This window comes from Sitophilus oryzae, unplaced genomic scaffold (genome assembly GCF_002938485.1).
Source record: "Sitophilus oryzae breed Bouriz unplaced genomic scaffold, Soryzae_2.0 scaffold_847_pilon_pilon, whole genome shotgun sequence".
NCBI lineage: Eukaryota > Metazoa > Arthropoda > Insecta > Coleoptera > Curculionidae > Sitophilus > Sitophilus oryzae.
In genome coordinates this window covers 523,467-544,653 of record NW_022147469.1, presented here as the reverse complement: position 1 = coordinate 544,653, position 21,187 = coordinate 523,467, and the positions used below count along the sequence as shown (strand labels likewise).

Genomic DNA, 21,187 nt, shown 5'->3' with positions numbered 1-21,187 from the left:
AAATATTACTTTATTTCATACTAAATAACCTAGTATAAATGAACATTTCAGTGAATTCCGATTTATTGTGTAATCATTAGGCACATGGATATTGATACTAACTAGTGTTAAACGTTAGAAACAAAACAAAAACACTTACATACGATATGTAAAATACAATCTCAATAAAATTTAGATCCACTTGTTTTATAATTTGACCAATATTAACGGTCTGATTGTATTAGAATGATTTAAAAAAATTATCATTCACTATCATATAAATATTGATTTACTATTATAATATATTTAATATTAATTAAGGCTACCGTGGAAGTTTCTACACTTATTATAGCACTATTATAAGTAAGTACCTTGACCAAGTGAGCAAAATTAATTAGACCTATTATTATAAATAATTATTAAACAAATATTACCGTGTCAGTCTGATTAATAGGTTTTTATATTCTTACTATATCAGAATATTATAAATCTACCTAATACCCCATCTAAATAATAATAATAACAGTAAAGATATGAGTTATAAGACACTGTTTGAAGACCCTGCAAGTTCATAATAAAAGAAAATTTGTATATTTCTGTGTACGAAAAAAAAAATAATAAAAAATACAGTTTGTTACTTAAAAGTAAATTCCAACTTATGTTTACAAATGATGTTGACTAAACTAACATGCCAATTTTAGAGTATGTTATAACTAATTTGTAATGTATATAAACAGAATATTGTATATTAATCAAATATAATTGGCAGTTTTCTATAGAAATGTATATTTCTTGCCTTATGTTATGTGTATTGATATAATATAAAGATTGAGAAAAAATCCATAAAATCAATAACAACGCTCTAAAAAATAGTTAGAGATTATCTTTCCCACAATTCGACATCCTTTAAAAAATAAATTTTTTTAATTCTTGTTATTGAAATGCGAGATTGTATCTTGATCCTTGATCAAATGAATTTAAATAATCACAAAATCTTATTGCTTAAAATTACAAGTAATAGACAAAAATAACAAAAAAAATGCAGTTGGTAGAAATGATAAACGTCTATGATCAAACGATCAAAAAAAGTTCTAGATCAGGTTTCCGTACAAATATTTTCATAGAGATATACAGGATGATTCAAATAAATTATTCTTTTAAAGCTGAAGCTTTTTAAATGGGATGGTTTGGTTTGGGGTTGATTTATATCCAATTTATATAGTTTATATTCATTATTTAATAATTATTATCAATTGCATCGGCACAGTAAATCTTAATTAGTTTTATATGTTATTATGAGTATTTGTGTAAATATTAATTTTGTATTAAGAGTTTCAATTAATATAGTAAACGCCACGAATGTTTGGGAGTGATTCATCGCTTGATGAAGTTAGAATCGACACGCGCGCTATCATTTTTACATTTAAAACGTAAATTTTTATCGCAGAACTAAGTTTTTAAAGGCCCGGTCTAATCATCTGCCTGCGCTCCTCCTACTTATTCTAAAATGTTAGCGTGATTGACAAAGACGATACTATATCGCGTTTCTTTGATTGATTCGTTTTTATGCGTCAGTCTATTGCTGTGCGACCAATAGGGCTTTCCATTTTATATTTATAACCAAATATATGTTTTCACAAGACTTTGAACTTAAAACAACAAATTACCTCAGATTATATATTGATTATTATATGACTTTAAACACCACGGCACTGGAATTAAGTTTTATGTGACCTTGAACAGATTAGTTCACATGGTAGCGACCGATGAATCACTCCCAAATATTCGTGGCGTTTACTAGCAGTTACAGCAAAAAATTCAAACAACAAATCGTATTTCATTAAAAAAAAATGATAGTGGAAAAATGATATTTATAATTTTGATAGAGCTTTAAATGTGCTGAGAATTATAGTTTAAGAATTATCGTATTTTAAAAACCCCTGGGTATATAAGTTTATGATAGATTCCGATATTATGTTATATTTAAAATGTGATCAAAAAAGACACAACATACAAGTGTACAAATATATTTCAATCCTACTGTATATCTCCAAAAAAAAAATCAGTAGAAATCTCAAAAAAGAAAACCCTATATTAAACATTCGGCCACCCTGTATCACCATTAGTTTTAGATAAAGTATTTTTTCAGATTTGTGTTTTTTTTTTGTTATTTATAAAGACTAAAAAATACTATCTTTAACTTTTCTAGCACCAACAAAAGAAACATTTACAAATACCTAAGGTAACACAGATGCCCCACACTACTACCAAATTTATGAAAAAAAATGTGTAAATTTAGATTATATAAGCTTATAAACATAACAATGGAATGCTTGAAATTACAACCTTATATTTCATTTTAGTTTTACCTTGTCTTCAACCATATCTATTAAGTCTTGTTTTCAAATAGAGAGCTTAGATCGTCGAATATTGTCTTGAGATTACAAGTCTGTTACAGGTCCTGATAAAGTCACTCTGAGGGGTGGAGCTACCGATGACGTGCTTGTTATGGTGGAAAGACTGTCTACGGATGTTTTTCCATCTTCGGACGGATCGGATGGTGTAACATCGCTACGACGTAACATACTAGACAATCTGAAAAAATATAAACACTGTATCAATCTTAAAACCTCCCACCTTTTATATCTTTCTTGCAGTTAAAAATATGAAAAATCGGAAAGACACGTCAATTTCATTTGTAAGGGGGACCCTTTTGGGGGCCTTTTTCTTTCAACCCCCTAGGAGGGCTAGATGTCACCTTTGCAATCTTAAATGGGTATGGGGGTCAAGTGGCACATCGTTTTTAAATTACGTTTAATTCTATTTTCAGTGGTATCCTACTATGTTGCTCTTTGTCCAGAGGTTTCCGAACAATTGCGTTTCAAAGTTGCAGAAACAAAATTAAACATGCCCGCATTGAGATTTTGGTTTGTAGGCTAGCGTTTACACAAAAATTATTGCAATGGGTCTCCTTGTAGTACTTATTAGTGATGGGAAAAACCGATTAATTTCAATAATCGAGTACTCGAGTATCAAGCGATTGCAATAACCGAGTGATCACTCGAGCGAAATATCACTCGTATTTAAAAATACGTTTTCACCCGTTGCATGTTGTAAGTACTCGTTAACGCCAAGCGCCAAGCAGTAAGTTGCGTGCGCAGGGCACATATTCTTTCGGTAATGAACGGCAATTAGTAAGCGGCCAACAATTCGCTTGATCGCTTGATTTAGTGTATTTCGAAGCATTGTCGATGTAGGTCGTAAAATTTTGTCCCTCAGACACGCAACGGATAAATATACCGGGTGAGTCTCAAAAGTGGTTCACCCCTATAACTTTTTTATTTTTTTCAGATAAAACAACGAGATTTGGTATGTTGGTATATGACATAAATTAGGATTGATTGACATATTCAAATGTTTTCGATCCCTTCCGGTTTCACCGGAAATGATTACAACTTTTGATTTTTAAATGACACCCTCGGTATTTTTGTACTTTAGTCGGTAGAAAATGACACTCTGAATAGAATGACATATCACATGTCAACTTTTGACATTTTCGCATATGGTTTATTTGAAATTGTAACATGTGGTTCATAACGACAATTTAGAATTAGAATTTTAGACTCAACTCAAGGCGGAACTCAAGAACTTGAAAGATTCCATCCGCAACCTGGAATGGAAATCTTGCAATGGTCTAGGACACTCGAAGAAGTTTCTGAGGGCTTATGATCAAGAAAAATCACAGATCTTCCTGGGTCTGAGTAAGAACAATCTTCGGATTGTCACGGGGTTTTTAACAGGACACTGTCTCCTCAATGAACACCTCAGTAGATTGAAACTAAGAAGAAACGGCGAATGCAGATTCTGTGGGGAAGATGGTGAAACACCAGTACACCTCATCACTGAGTGCGCCGAGACGACAACCATTCGTGCCATGAATTTTGGTACGACTGATATTGGAGATGGAGAACTACCCTCTATAAAACCGTCCCAGATACTGGCTTTTGTCAAAGCCCTGGGACTGTATGATGAGTTATGATTCAAGAAAGGGGGACACAATGGATCTGTAAGGTCGAAGTGATTAACCCCCCTCCCACTCATTCTAATTCTAAAAACGACAATTTGACTCGAAGTACCAAGTGTGTGGTATCAAATTATTCGTAAAAAAATTCTTTTTCGAAATATGCTAATGATCCACCCTCGTTCCATTTGAAAAAAATTGAGATATTATCAAAAATACGATTTGGGCATCTTTTAAACCGGCCAGGGCAAGACACTAAAAACATTAGACGATCAAATCTATTTTTCCAAGGCTCCTTGATTAAAAATTAGTGTTTTTAACACAGCCATGGCACTCTAGATTGAAATTTAAAATACAATTTGTTTTTGAGCGAATATGTCAAAAGTTGACATATGATACGTCATTCTACGAGGGGTAAACCGCAGAGGAATTATGGTGTACACTATGAAGGAATTCCAAGGAATTACGAGGAATTCCATAAGAGTTACTAGGAATTTCAATTATTTCCGTAAGAATTCCAATGAATTCCAAGGAATTCCTTAGAAATTTAGAGGAATTCCACAGGAATTAAGAGGAATTACAAGCAACTTTATAAAAAATTAACGAACATTAGTAAACCATGAATACTATAATAGGTAGTACTAAATTTAAACTAAAACTAACTTTAAACTTTTTTTTACTACCCGTTTTCGTTTCGCTTCCAAAATTTCCCAATATCAAATATCTACAGGTTAGATATTCTTTTAATTTAATATTGTACCCTCGATTATATATCTAAAATATTTTCCAATAGTACGGCCGAACCACCCCCGAGAGATCTACTTATAACGTTTTCGCCATTTTAAAGAAACCCTCATAAGATTTTTTTATTCAGTACTCAGAAAGTGTAAAGTTGATTTTTTCATTTCCTCGGAATAATACCTAGGTATATACTATAGGGAAATTAATACAACTTTAGGTGCACTTCATCAATGATACCATGCGTAATCTTATGGAATTTACTGGTGATCGTATTATGACGTGCAACTGAAGTTTTATTAATTTCCTTTCCTATAGATACGAGTATAACTAGGTACCTATCATTTTAAAAAATCCCGAGAAAAATTAATTTTAATAAGTGCCGACATATTTCCAGTATTTTTACCTCATGATCCCCTATTAGTCCTAAAATTTAACTAAAAAAACGTAAATCTCGTAATAGTACTTTTTATTGTTAGATCTAGTACTTATAGAGACATTAGACATTTATAAAAATCACCAGAAAATTCATAGCGGAACTGCGAAACCGAGGTGGCAACGCTGGTTCAGACTGAAAGAGTTACCGAGTTCGTACCAAGGAATTCCAAGGAAGACCTTGAATGATTGACCTTGACCTTGAAGACCAGGAATTCCAAGGAATTCCGAAGGAATTACGAGGAATTCTGAGGAATTATTTGAGTAAAAGGAATTACGGTGTACACTTTTCCCTCTGCGGTTTACCCCTCGTCATTCTATTTAGAATGTCATTTTCTATCGAATAAAGTAAAAAAAAAATACCGAGGGTGCCATTTAAAAATCAAAAATTGTAGTCATTTCCGGTGAAACAGAAAGTGACAGAAAACAATTGAATACGTCAATCAATCATAATTTATGTCATATACTAACATACCAAATCTCATTTTTTTATCTAAAAAAAAATAAAAAAGGTATAGGGGTGGGCCACTTTTGAGACGCATCCGGTATATACGGCGTCGTATAAGTTTGCTACCTGCAATGTATGTAGAAAATTCGTTCGGCTTTTTATCGAGTATGTCACATTAAAATCGGATTTCAATTTATTTCGTTCTAGGATCGCTTGGTACTCGTCACTTGTATCGCTCGTTCATAATCGAGCGATGTCGGTTATTTCAATAATCGACTACTCGAGCGAATTTTCGCTCGAGTTATCGCATCACTAGTACTTAGTTTTCACTAATACTTATAGCTTAATACATCGAACGTCACGGGGAAGTATCGCGGGGAACAGCAATCAAGCCACTCCATGGAATAAATCTGATGAAAGATGAGGAATAGATTATACTTTCAACATGTTCTCTGAAAAGTGTGTGCTTTTTAAACCAATTGGATATAAAATAAATACAAACTTATACATTTAATTTTTAGCGTTACACCACCACAGATTTTGTAGTCGCGTATGTCATGTCATTACAATTAATGCTACTAAAGCTTCATTCAGAACCTCGCAATTAGTGGAATAAATTAGCGGTTTCAATTAGCGTAGAAGTTTGTTCCTTGAATTTTAATGTAAGCATTCAGAACAATTACAACAATTAGTAGAAAAAATTAACAAACTTTTAACTTTTCCACTAATTATACTTCAAAATTTGCGGGGAATGTCATTTTGATTTTGATTATCATCCGTCAAGAGAAATTATAGTTAGAAATCAAAAGTTTATTGTTTTATAAGATAAATATTTGGCTTTCTTTATGGATACAACTGACTACTGCAAGCTGTTGCTAGGATATTCTATCAGTTCTAATTGTGTTTTTTAGACATTGTGAATGATTCCACTAATTGCGAGGTTCTAAATGAAGCTTAAGCGCGAATAATATAGTTAATCTAATTAAATTAATTAATAATATCTTCAGAATAATTTTTATTAAATGAAAATGCTATAGTAAATCAAGTATGTCAAACACTCAAATCAAAACGTGTTTGTTAAAGAGAGATCACGTTTAGAGCATTCTTAAAACTTTTTGTTGAAGACAATGCATTCTATAGAAATGAAACAAGAATTATTTTTTGAAAGTCTGAATTTAGCATTGTAAAAATAACTAAGAAGTAGTTAATAAAAAAAGTCATAATATATTTTTCAACTAAATACGTACGTACTGTAAAAGCTTGTGGTCGGCTTCTTCTTTCTTGGCCCTAGTGTCCTGCAATTCTCTTCTTAATTGTAACGCTTCCCGTTCCAGATCTAAAACTTGTCGAGCAGATTTGTTTTTGTCCTCCGATAACGATGTGTTTAAGATGATCGAATCGTCAGACCTGAAACAATTGAAAAAGTATAATTATTACCTTAACTGGCTCGACAGAGTCAGGGTAAGTCGTTAGTCGAGTTATTGGGCTAAATTATTTGCATATAAGTAATACTCCTCTAAGGCTAGTTAAGCATCTACCAAGATAGTGGGACGATAACAACATACATAATGCTATAAACCAGGATAAAAGGGGATATCCAAATCAACCTATCAACTATTTTTTACTCGGGTTGCTAAAATAGTTTTTTAAATTAAATCTGCAACTAAATATCCTCTAAATGAAGCAGTAAATCCAACATTTTACGCCGCGCATCTCGCGCCAACAAAACTAAATCTCTCCGAGTTAAAAATCCAGCGTTCCGGGTGGGAAGAGGGGAGACGGACGGTACGTGGATCCTTTTATTATCGTCTCCGGCCACGTCCTGCGACCGCCGGTCCTCCGCGATAGCGCAGGAACATGTCTTATCGCGGCCCATATACTTTCGTGGGGCGGACGGGCGACCGCCGCGCCGCCCTTTGTGCAAACACAACGTTGAGGACGTGTCGCATGATACGAGCGCGGCGTATACGGAGGAGACCTTCGGTCCTGGCGAATTATTTCGCGGACGTAGCCAAAAGAACAAAGTTTTTCAGTCGCTGGTTTGCTACTCTTTTAATCTATAACATAGGTCTACAATGATTTTGGTGCCGCCAAAACTAAAACTGATTTTAAATATATTAGATACCCTGATTCTACCAGTATACTACAGTTTTAGGGAAATTGCAGGTATAACAAAAAAGGAAAATATGCAATTTTAAAATAATTATTAAGATTATTCTACAGGTTAAAAGCTACTTTTTATTAAAATTTCCTACGATAGTGGTCCTAAAAAGGCGGGATGACTCGATCCAAGTTACTTGGACCAAGCACACTTGGATGCTGCGATATAACTGTGCATATAATAATGTCTTACTTGCTTGTGTAGTATTATTATTAGTATTGACTTTTTCATCAAAGTCGAGTTGGAAGGCGTTCTAACATCAAAGTAACTAGGCTGGTTTTCAACTTACTTGGATGCTACAAAGCCGTCAAAGTCAACTTTGATAAAACATTATTTGATAACATCTAAACAGCGTAGAAGTGAGATGCGCACAACATCTAATGGGTACATAGGTATATTTATATGGCAGCATTCAAATAAATGAATATGATATAAAATTTACTTACTGGTTTAACAGTATTGTTTTAATTCATTGCAAATAGTTTTCACGAATTTTGCAAAAAAAATAAATAAAGCAATGCAGATTCAAGATTGAAAAATAAAAAAATTACCAGACAAATATTGTTTCTTTTTTCACAAAGTTTAATTTGATTTAAATTACTCAAACTATTATAATAGCTATTATTTATTTAAAGATTTTCTAAGTAGAAAGTACCTCTATTGGTAAAAATCTATTAAAAAAAGTGTAAAACCAAGACTGGATCCTGCAAGACCAAGACCATCCCAAGTAACATTTTAAGTTCCTTTAGGTTATATATTCTCAAGGTTAGTTATATAAAGGTTTAATAAATGTCTCATTGGTGTCTTACAGTGTTTTGATTTATATAAGTGTAGCGTTGGTTACTTATCACTAATAGTAACCTTGAAATGTTGTTTATCACTTTCTTTATAAAACTAGAGGTTCTTGTTACTAAAGGTTTAAAAATAAGGTTTTATAAAGGTGTTCACATCTATTTTATATAACTTCTGGTATTAGGTGTTATAAAGGTACGCAAGATATACACTATATAATTTAAGGTGTTATTAAGAACCATTATGTAAGCAATAATACTACAAGTTATATAATTGTTCCCCCAAATCGTCTTTTTGCACCTTTCAAATGTTTGCATGCTTTAGATAACCTGTAGTTACCGAATATCAAACCTAATGACATAACCTCAAATGTTTAATATAATCAAAACAAATAATATATTAGAAATCAAAGCAATTCAGTATTATAATGAATAATAAAAAAAAATGGACAAAACACAAAAATATATCTACGTTCAAAAGAAAGGTTCTTCAGAATTTTAAAAAAATAGGAATAATCCAAACCTCATTCAAACTACACCTACCAATATTGAAAGCCAACATGCAAATTTATCATCCACAAGCAGAGATCAGGCTTAACCTGAGATATTTCCAACAGAAAGTTGCCAAAACCATCAGGAACAGGAAGATGCCTGGTTAAGGCATTCTCTAACATAAGAGAAAGAGCTTTGCGCTTTAACACTACACATTCTGCACTTAAAGAGCTTTTTTCTATAGTCAATTCATTCATAACTGTTCTACCAAAGTACCAAAGGACCCTAGGACTCTTTTGCAAAGTCCTACCACTTTAAATATAGATCAAATTGAACCAAAACAGTATTATTTCAATTTTATGAAGTTATGTTTTGTTTTCTGCACATTTTCTGTCAAATTGTTGTAATGTCAAACTTCGTTCACAGGGAGCCGCTACAGTCGACACCACGGGTTACATAAAGGTTTTCTGGGTGACTAAAAGTAGCCATAAACACCCCGGCATTTATAATGGTGATTTGTATCACCTATAGTTGTATAAAACACTAAAATTGGTGTTTTTTTGGTGTAAATAATTTAAATAATGGTTGATGAGTATGTTATAGACCCTAAAGTAATATATAGCACTTTAAATATAATGGACGCCATTATTATTGATGTCATAATTTTTGGCTACAATGAGTATTTCTAAGATAACGTTGAAAACTGGTACAAAACTATATTTTGGCCAGTTGCCAGTTATTTCTATGTATTAAAAAAGTCGTATGTTCTATTATTTATATTAATAAATTTGACTTTCATTACAAAAAATTTACCATATTTTTTTTGTTTATAAAAAAATCTAATAAATAATTCTGCTTTTGGGGGCGCATGTGTTTTTTGGAGGTAAAAGTGATTTTCACACAGTAAATTTAATATCGCATATGTATTTAGTACTCTGGCTAGGCATAATAGATTTTATTAAGCCAGTAATTTCTATAAAGTCATTTGCATAACGCAAACGCTTTTGTAGGCTATGACAGGGATGGCATCATTTTGTGTCTGGTCTGGATTATCTGCGTAGGACAACTTGGAGCAATAAGATCATATCTTCTTTTTATGTTAAAAAAAGAGGCAAATATTAAAGTAGTTAGTCAGAAAGAAACAAGTTTATTTTCAAAAACGCGCATGCTCGATATTTCTATGGAGGTAATCTCTGGGAACCTTCTCAACACCACTATATAACTATTATATACCCTTTTTCAGTTTTATAGCGGTAACTCGATAGGATATATACCTAAAGGTGTTGAGAAAGTTTTCAGGACTTTGGTTGCACACCTTGAGTGTTGAGGATTACCACAGGAACACTTATAAAAGGCACCGTTTAGGGCATATAAGTGTTATATAATGGTTACCAATAACTCACGACAACCATTCTAGATGCGTTTAGGTTGTATAATATGGTGTGTTGGAAAGTTTCCTAACACACTTATAAAACAAAAACTGTTTCTTGGGATCACTACTCTATTCCATCTACCCTATCCACATCATAGTCATTTATAAATTTAATGAAAATCATCATTTATGATATCAACAAAGAAAAAATAATAATAATTAATAATATAATAATTTACTAAGTCTGGTAGTATAGCCTGCAACCTAACCTAACCTAACCTAACTAAACAAATGTTTTAAACGTGCTTAATAAATTTGCAAATATTCGTTTAAAATTGCTTGAAACATATTTAAAACTCTGTTTTAACCGAGAGGTGTCTCACTTGGGTAAAAAATGTACATGTACTGCCAAAATATCATTTTACTGCCAAGCGACTGCCAATGACTGGGCGAGAAAACTACCCATGTCGGCCATGTTTTTTGTTTAAATAGTTTAAAAAACGCCTTTTTCAACCTTGCTATAACGAAAATAAAAAAACAAATATACACAAAAATATTTACTAAATAAATCAGACGTCAATTTTATAATAAGCTGTAATTATCTGTAATACCTGTATATATCTAAATTTAGTCTTATGACATATCAATTGTATGAAATCAATGATTCGTAAACCAGTGCTCCACCTTGTAAAATATCACATATTTTCTAGATATAATGATTGGAGTATACTTAAAGAGTTGTTTAATAACAATTTAAGTAGAATGAAATGAAAACGTTTTTTGACCTCTTACATGTTCTTTGTATGTTGAGAGAATTGTAATTTGAATATCTTTTTTAATGTCAAAGTTAATGTCATGCTAGTAGATAAATTTAACGTAACTAGTAAGTATTAAAAAACTTACCTTGAGTTATTACTCACTGTAAGACTCTTCAACTGCTCCTCAAGTTTGGAGATTCTGTCATTATTCCTATTCTTCTCAGTTACCAAATTCATATGATTCTGAAACAAAATATTAAAAAAAATAATGATTCATATTATATACTTATTACACAGTTTTGGTATGTTTTTAATTTCAACCTTCAATAAGATAGATACAATGTATTACATTTATATTATGGTCTTCAAGGCACATTATGCATTTTCTTTTAAAACGTTGCATGCAAATGTAGAAAAACTATATATAACCCTTGATTTGGTTTTTGGATAACATTATATACCGGGTGCGTCTCAAAAGTGGCTCACCCCTATAACTTTTTTATTTCTTCAGATAAAAAAAAACGAGATTTGGTATATTAGTATATGACATAAACTAGGATTGATTGACGTATTCAATTGTCCTTAGTCACTTCCTGTTTCAGCGGAAATGACTACAACTTTTGATTTTTAAATGGCACCCGCGGTATTTTTTTACTTTATTCGATAGAAAATAACATTCTGAATAGAATGGCATATCATATGTCAACTTTTGACATTTTCGCTTAATAAAAAATCGTATTTTAAAATTCAATCTAGAGTGCCATGGCTATGTTAAAAACACTAATTCTTAATCAAGGAGCCCTGGAAAATAGATTTGATCGTCTAATATTTTTAGTGTCTTATCCTAGCCAGTTAGAAAATTCTTAAATCGTATTTTTAATCATATCTCAATTTTTTCAAATGGAACGAGGGTGGCTCATTAGCATATTTGGAAAAAGCATTTTTTTACAAATAATTTGATACCACACACTTGGTATTTCGAGTCAAATTTTCGTTACGAACCGCAAGTTATAATTTCAAATAAACCATATGCGAAAATGTCAAAAGTTGACATATGATATGTCATTCTATTCAGAGTGCTATTTTCTTTCGAATAAAGTAAAAAAATACTGAGGGTGCCATTTAAAAATCAAAAATTGTAGTCATTTCCGATGAAAAAGGAAGTGACCGAAAACAATTGAATACGTCAATCAATCCTAATTTATGTCATATACTAACATACCAAATCTCGTTTTATTAATGATTAAGAATTAAATGAATTAAATGAAAAAGTTATAGGGGTGAGCCACTTTTGAGACGCACCCGGTATAGACAAAGATATAACTTTGAAATCGGAAGATAAAGATCTTTCAAAAAAACTTTAATATGCAGGATGTTCCATTAAAAGAAAGTGAAGTTATACATTTTTTGATCGTCTTTTGTTTTCTTTTATTTAACTTTCTGGCGGATCAGGTAAAACCTTAGGGATCTTACATTTAAAGTTTACCAATTACCTCAAGTATGAAGATATGGCACCTGAAGATATGGCACTAAATATCTCTAAAAATCCTGTACAATGGAAGTATTAGATGTAGAATTAAGGAGCATAAAAATATCTTAAGTAGTACAAAAAGTCCTTGAATGTCCACACATTTTATTGAAAACGACCATTTCATAGATTTAGATAATACTGATTTTACTACATTCTGAGAAAAAAAATATGTATAAAATTAGACTTACTAGAACAATTAGAAACTAAAAAATATCTAAGAAACACTAATATAATTACCACTAATGACTAACAAAGTTTCGCAGACATCCCAATAATAAATAGAATTATACAGGGTGTTTCCTAAATAGTCTAGAATTCAGGGTACAATTCCTCATCTTTTAAGAAAGAATGATAATTTTGGCGAGGTCAAGCTCTAGACGTCATTTACTGAAAATAAATATAAAAACTTCAAAACGTGTCAAAAATTAACACTAATTATTATAGAAAGATCAAAAAGAACAGAACGTTTCCAGTTACACAAATCTATTTCCCAAAAAAAAAAATATTTTCTCGAATTTTAAACTAAACATTTCAAAATCAATTTTACTCAAATAAAAATAAATTACAACCTTCTGAAGGCCAGCTGGCAGTAAGCGCCATTAAAAAATACAGAAGAGTACGAGCCAAGTAAATGGCATCTTAAAGGCTTGACCCCGGCAAAATAATATCATAGATTGCCATTCCCCAGCCATCTTTGACGCCGTTTTTTTATCGTATGGTATATCTTATAACCAATAAAATGACAAATATACGAAATAATATACATGTACTAATTTCTTTCGAAAATCGACAACTATGAAACTATGATCACTTCCCCGACACAAACGGTACATTGTGAGACAGGAAATTGTAGAAACAAGCCCTATAACATAGGATACAACGTTTTAATGAACAGTGCTTTCCATAAAATCAATAAAATGAAAAATATACGAAATAATATACATGTACTGATTTCTTTGGAAAATCGACAACTATTAAACTATGAGCCCTTACCCGACACAAACGGTACATTGTCAGACAGGAAATTGTAGAGATAAGCAAGCCCTGTAACATAGGATACAACATTTTAATGAACAGTGCTTTCCATAAAATCAATAAAATGAAAAATATACGAAATAATATACATGTACTGATTTCTTTGGAAAATCAACAACTATTAAACTATGAGCCCGACACAAACGGTACATTGTCAGACAGGAAATTGTAGAGAGAAACAAGCCCTATAACATAGGATACAACATTTTAATGAACAGTGCTTTCCATAAAACCAATAAAATGAAAAATATACGAAATAATACACATGTACTGATTTCTTTGGAAAATCGACAACTATTAAACTATGATCCCTTCCCCGACACAAACGGTACATTGTCAGACAGGAAATTGTAGAGATAAGCAAGCCCTATAACATAGGATACAACATTTTAATGAACAGTGCTTTCCATAAAATCAATAAAATGAAAAATATACGAAATAATATACATGTACTGATTTCTTTGGAAAATCGACAACTATTAAACTATGAGCCCTTCCCCGACACAAACGGTACATTGTCAGACAGGAAATTGTAGAGAGAAACAAGCCCTATAACATAGGATACAACATTTTAATGAACAGTGCTTTCCATAAAATCAATAAAATGAAAAATATACGAAATAATATACATGTACTGATTTCTTTGGAAAATCGACAACTATTAAACTATGATCCCTTCCCCGACACAAACGGTATATTGTCAGACTGGAAATTGTAGAGATAAGCAAGCCCAATAACATAGGATACAACATTTTAATGAACAGTGCTTTCCATAAAATCAATAAAATGAAAAATATACGAAATAATATACATGTACTGATTTCTTTGGAAAATCGACAACTATTAAACTATGAGCCCTTCCCCGACACAAACGGTACATTGTCAGACAGGAAATTGTAGAGAGAAACAAGCCCTATAACATAGGATACAACATTTTAATGAACAGTGCTTTCCATAAAATCAATAAAATGAAAAATATACGAAATAATATACCTGTACTGATTTCTTTGGAAAATCGACAACTATTAAACTATGATCCCTTCCCCGACACAAACGGTACATTGTCAGACAGGAAATTGTAGAGATAAGCAAGCCCTATAACATAGGATACATTTTAATAAACAGTGCTTTCCATAAAATCAATAAAATGAAAAATATACGAAATAATATACATGTACTGATTTCTTTGGAAAATCGACAACTATTAAACTATGGGCCCTTCCCCGACACAAACGGTACATTGTCAGACAGGAAATTGTAGAGAGAAACAAGCCCTATAACATAGGATACAACATTTTAATGAACAGTGCTTTCCATAAAATCAATAAAATGATATATCGATAATACGTCCATGGCAGTGGGACAGTTATCAACTCGAAATTCGAAATACATGACATTCTTTAAACGCCTATTATTAAAAACAGCAGCGCATATTCCACGTCTAATTTACCCTCTAATTCCTCGAAAGACTTCTCTGCGGAAGGGTGTGGATGATCCGGGGCCACACCAGCCGCAGCGGGGCGCCCCCGCTTGGCCAATCTCTTCGGCGCCCCCCGCCGCGCGCTACGGGGCTCCGGTTACACCGCAACCCGATACGGGGGCCGACCGCGCGGTCCTTAATGGCTTTTTACTTAACGGGAGAGGTCTAATTTTACCGAACGGCGACGCTCCAAAATCCCAATATTATTGGTCGGATGAGACGACGAAATTATTATGGCGGAGCAGGATTACGGAGAGAATTCGGTTTTCGGTCGGTTTGGAGATAGTAGATTCGGTGTATTTTAAAATGTGTTTGGGTTGAGGTTATTGAGGTTATAAATATGATTTCTTCTAACATGGTATGAGATTTAAAATACTGAAATTCCGGGTCTGGTACCTTTTAGGTTCGTCGAATTCTTAAAATTTTCTATACAAAATTTGAGAAGAGGGACACTTATGATATTGTCTAACGAAAAAAGTGCGGATCGTCCATAAATAACACCAAAAATGAAACCCCCAAAAAAATATTGAAACCAAAGCAATCAAAACTCAGTTACGGCGGACGCTTTTAGCATTGTGATCCTCTACTCAACCTTTATCACAGATCAAAATATAATATCTATTCTTATCAGCTTAATATCGCAATATCGTATTGTAAATTTTGGGTTCATTGAAGGACTATTAGAGCTACAATTTAAAAATATTTTTACAAGATACAGAGTGTCCCAAGTAAGTAAAAAATATTATAGTTGTATTTTTTATATGGAACACTCTGTATATTATTCTATTTTGATATTCTACGATTGAAATAAAGGTAAATTTGATTAAGCTTTATCACACTTAAACCTTACTGTTTTTGAAATATTTTCAATTTTATGAAATTGCAGCAAAAATTTTTAAGGTTTTTTTTCTCCAAGGGTATCAAAGTTTTTAGTACTAAATATTTACTGAATATTATTTATTGATCAGATATTGTGTTGTAATAATAAATACTACTTTATACAGTGTCCAAAAATTTATATTAAATAATTACTAGCTTTAAAGGGCAATAACTTTTTTAATTTAAATGGAACACCCTGTATATTTTACGTGAATCAGATGCACAATTTAAATGTCTTAGCGTTTATATAATTATATAAATAGTTTTTTTATATATAGTTTTATATAATATATACGTTAATAAACGTTTATCTTATCAAGGAGGCTGATATCGACAAAATATCAAGAGACAACTTTTAGTCGGCATTAAACGGCTAACATTATTTCGCTAACAAGAAAAAAAAATCAGTGGCATACATAATTTTTATTAATATTCCAGTTATAACCCATATGCACGTCCATGGTGAATATGTTGACACTTTTTTAGCATTAAAATATATGTCTCGCTTATAATAGCTTTTGCCCCCAAAATTTCATTCGAATCGAAATCCAAAAGGCTATCTAATAAAGGCTATGTAATCGCTAAACTCCCTGTAGCTACGAAACAAAGCAGAATCAGACCTATGCTATGTTGATATGAAAAATAAATCCTATTTTTACGTGAGGAATCTCCCTACAAGAGATGGCACATGTTTTTTAAAACACCCTGTACATACCGATTCTTCCATACCCATACCCATTAACAATATTAACATCAGTTAACGTAATTATAACAAAATAAAGACAAACAAATCTAGGATTCACCCACAACCCACATCCGCGAGTGCACCTGAAACGAAAAATTTCACCATAAAGATGGGAGAAATTTTTTTGCAATATCCTGGCTTCATTTTGCTATACATACTTGAAGGAATAAACGAGAAATTAAAAAGTAATAAATTATGATATTTTACTACATCTTTTATTACTATTGTTTCTCTCTTATTTCGCCACTCACTTGTTTCAATCATGTCTCCTCCTTCAACTATATAATTCTCCTCCTTCAATAAATTGTGAACGTCAACTAATTTTGAAAAATACAGTTCCAACCCTAGATGCAAAATTTTTCGTAAACACCTACTTGTGCGGTTGGAAATTCTAATGCAAATTCTGGCATTACCGTATAAAAGAAATTATCAACCTAACTTTTATCTCTTTTTAATACATTTGATTTAAACCTAATTTAAGCTGTTTACATCATTGTCTTACACGTTAAAATCCAGACAACGTAGTGTCGATGACCAGATTGTTATATATTTGGGAGAACTAATATATCGCTCAGAACACCAGAAAAATTAAGTTAGCATGGATTATATGGAAGAAACTCAATCATATTCCGTAAGTATATTATCCTTCAAGGAAAAGAAAAACAGCTTTGTCTAAGAATACAGGTAAAAAACCTAAAATATTAAAAGTGTCAGAATTTGTCATAAGTTTTGTTATTTTAAAGGAATACACTATTCTTTTTTGTCTGTTTGCATGAACAATTTTTGAATTATTTTGGTTTAATCAGTGCATGTGCTATCACACAAAAGATAGATAGAGCTTATTATATTCATAGTCTCCAAAGTAAAAGCACTATATATTTTGCGGTAGTGGGTGGTGCATTGACGAAAATAATTATTCAAAAACGGTAAAAGCTTAATATAAACATAATATGGAAGTTTTGCAACCCCATTCTATATAAATTAGTCTTATCTCCAACGTACCCCAATCTCTTTGGGTGGTCTCCCGTTTCATCGCTCTAACAATGAGTCGCTTAATAAAAGTGCGAATTAGGGTTCAAAGAAAGCGAAAGTGTCACAACCGGATAATTCCTATAAAAATGGGAGACTGACGCCAGTAAACCACTTCAGTGGTAAAAAAATCGTAGCAATAACCCTAAAACTAGATTTTAGGTGCAATTTGCTAATTTAAATAAAATTTTGTAACACTTTCTTCAAAATTATTTATAAAGGGTTTTCATAGATATCTAGTTCGATATCAGCAGGTTTACCTATTGAATATATAGTAAAACACTTTAAATGCAGAACTTGCTGAACCACCAGAAAGTGAAACAAAAATAAACAAAAGACGATGGGAAGTTGAAAAAAAATTATAACTGCACTTTTTTAAACGGAACACCCTGCATATTCTATTATTGTTGGATCTTTTTCTACCGATATGAAATAAATTGTCTACAGGAAAAACTTTTTTATTATTAACATTTTGGAAAAATGCATTCTTCATAAAAAAATTTGCTTGTTTTAAAATGCTTAATCCTGTTTACACATTGCGAAATTTCCAAGCCGCTTTTAGAGAAAATTAAAAAAAAAACATGAAAATATAGTTGATTTTTTTCTAAATCCTAAAAATCAAAACGCGTTACTATGGTACCTAATATAATTTCGCTTTCATTCTTTAATAGATTGTTATTCATAGAATTTTAATAAATGTCATATTTTTTGCTGTTTTGAAATGTTGAACAAGCACAAAATTTATTTAATTCAGTTCAATGGTACGGAAAGGGTGATAATAGTTATTGGAAAATGTAACAACTAAAAACTTTAACAACAGCAAAAATATGACGCAAATCAAAATTAATAATAACATAACCATCTATCAAAAAATGAAATCGAAATGATATTACCATAGAAACGCGTTCTCATTTTTAGGTCTTGAGAAAATTTGGGAGATTTTTAAATCTGGAGAAAATTTGAGAGATATTTAGGTCTTGAAAAAGTTCACCCATATTTTCATGTTTTTTTTTTTTTTTTTTTCCCTAAAACAGTATGGAAATTGGAAAAAGTATAAACGAGGTTAATCATTTTTAGAACAAGCAACATTTTTTACGAAGAATGCATTTTTCCCAAAATGTCTATAATAAAAAAGATTTCCTCTTAAAAATAATCCGGGGGACATACTGTATATTAGATATATTGGATTATGATTTACTAAATTATCAAGGGGTTATTGGCACATATCTTTGAATAAAGTAACTTTTTGATACTGTTGTTTTTAATTTTTTAAAGAATAAGTTTTCACGAAAATAGTCCTATTTTAAACGAATTATGATCATTTAAGATTATTATTTCTTTAAATATGAATCATATTGAATTCATTTGAATTATGATCATATAAAATTTTAATACCTAATCTTAAAATTTTTTATTTTTTTTCAATGTATTCAGCTTTTTGAAAACTAAAATCTAACAGTCTTAAATCTGTAAATTCTTGATAACTGACAAAAACGGCGTATATTTGACTTGACTTGACTTGACGGCGAAATGACGATCGATGACATTCCCCTTGTAACTTATTAACATAAAATGACAATGATCTTTTTTCAAAGCCACCTCTGATTAAATTATTCTCAATTAAAAATTAAAAAACATTTAATTTACATTAAATGTTTAAAATTTAAAATTTTGGTTTTATGTAGGTATAAAAATTTCTTATCTATTACAAAAAAAAACTCCGTGGCACGGCGTGGATTTAAAAAATTTCGAATTTCTTGATTAATTTTTCCCTTAAAACAAAATCAATCAATTATCCACATTTCCCAAATTGAAATTTTTGAATACCTACTAAAATATTACCCTAATAATATATCCAGTCATGGTCATGGTAGATTGGATGGAGAGCTAATATTATTTTAAGTATCATGGTTCTGCATTATAAGGACAATTTATCTTGTTCAATTTACCTTATTGCCCAATGTTATCTGTTATCTGTTTGTCTGTTTGTTTAAAATATCAAATACCTACTACTGTTTTCCTCAAAATATTTTAATGCCTCTAAGGGAATTAAGTATAAGCCTTCTATAAGTAATAAGAGGTCATGAGCAGATATTAAATAATTAATGTTATTAACAATAATTGTGTCTCTGTATTTTAAACCAATGGTTAATTACTTCAAAAAGAAGGATAATAAATTTTAAAACGGCATATAATTGTGGGCCTTGAGAAAAAAAACAAATTTAAATTGCAAAATATAACTTCCTTCTGCATTATTTTGCTATAAGGATATATAACCAAGATAAATACTTCAATGTTAGACAAATATATGTAAAAAATAACATGTTTACTTACCACACCTAAATGCTTTTCTTCTATTATGTGTTTTACACGAGCTAGTAATGCATCTTCTCGAACCCTAGCTGCTTCCCTAACTTCCCTAATTACGTCCGTTATCATTCCCGGTTCGTAATCCCTGTCAAAATGCCTGACATTATGCTGTTTCTTAAGCAGGTTCAATTCGATGCGTAGTTCCATAACTTCTCTAGAAAGTTTCTGGTTGCTTTCTTTCAATGAATTCACTTGTTGAGTTAATTTACGAACGGTTCTCTCGTCAAAGGAATTCGAGCTTGAATCACTTTCATTTGGTAATCCAGGATCAGAAAATCTGCGTTTAGATTCATCGTTCTGGTCAACATTCACTACTGGCAGACTTAAATAATCTACCACTTCAGGATTTATGTTGTAGGTCTGATTGGACAATGTAGAATTTCTTGAAACATTACTTACACTTCCTATATAACTTCTTGGACAAGTGTAACCTTGATAACTTATAGGGTACAAAGGCAATGACATTGGTTCAGTGGAATTACAATTGATAAAAGAATAGTAGTTATTAGGGACCTCATAATTCTGATATGGAAGGGTATTAACAGGAAAATAATTACAGCTTGGCATGTTCAAGTCAAAGTTATTCATCGACTCGGTTGCTTCCTTTTTCTCGCGATTTTTCTTTCGTTTTGTAACACTTGGCGGGTTTCCATTAATTTCTGGAGACATATCTGTTTAATCGACTTTGAGTTACCAAAACGTCAACCTAAATAACTTCGGTATTAATTCAAAAACGCATTGAATTACGTAAAATTTGCTTCAAATAACAATTTAAATTTAACAAAAATATTTAAAAGTGTATTTATTTTGATTTGTCATTTTAGACAACTTTCAAATGACGACATTGACGATTGACTTATCTGTCTGTCAAAACTGTCAAATATGGTTAACGTTGCCAAATATAAAAATTGAAAATATTAGTG

At 31.5% G+C, this 21,187-nt stretch overlaps 1 protein-coding gene across 2 annotated transcripts; it reads right to left on the bottom strand.

Moving 5' to 3' along the window:
* Nucleotides 1-1,435: 1,435 nt before the first annotated feature.
* LOC115889787 lies at nucleotides 1,436-21,107 on the bottom strand. 2 transcript variants are annotated; one of them, XM_030909867.1, is made up of 4 exons: nucleotides 20,229-21,107; nucleotides 11,341-11,438; nucleotides 6,873-7,028; nucleotides 1,436-2,574 (listed from the first exon to the last, which is right to left on the bottom strand). In XM_030909867.1, the coding sequence occupies exons 1-4, from the start codon at nucleotides 20,931-20,933 to the stop codon at nucleotides 2,421-2,423; spliced, it is 1,113 nt and encodes a 370-aa protein (XP_030765727.1). In that variant the 5' UTR covers nucleotides 20,934-21,107; the 3' UTR covers nucleotides 1,436-2,420. The 2 variants fall into 2 exon arrangements, with proteins under 2 accessions (XP_030765727.1, XP_030765728.1); XM_030909868.1 differs by having other exon boundaries at nucleotides 2,437-2,574; nucleotides 6,869-7,028.
* Between the last annotated feature and the right edge of the window lie 80 nt (nucleotides 21,108-21,187).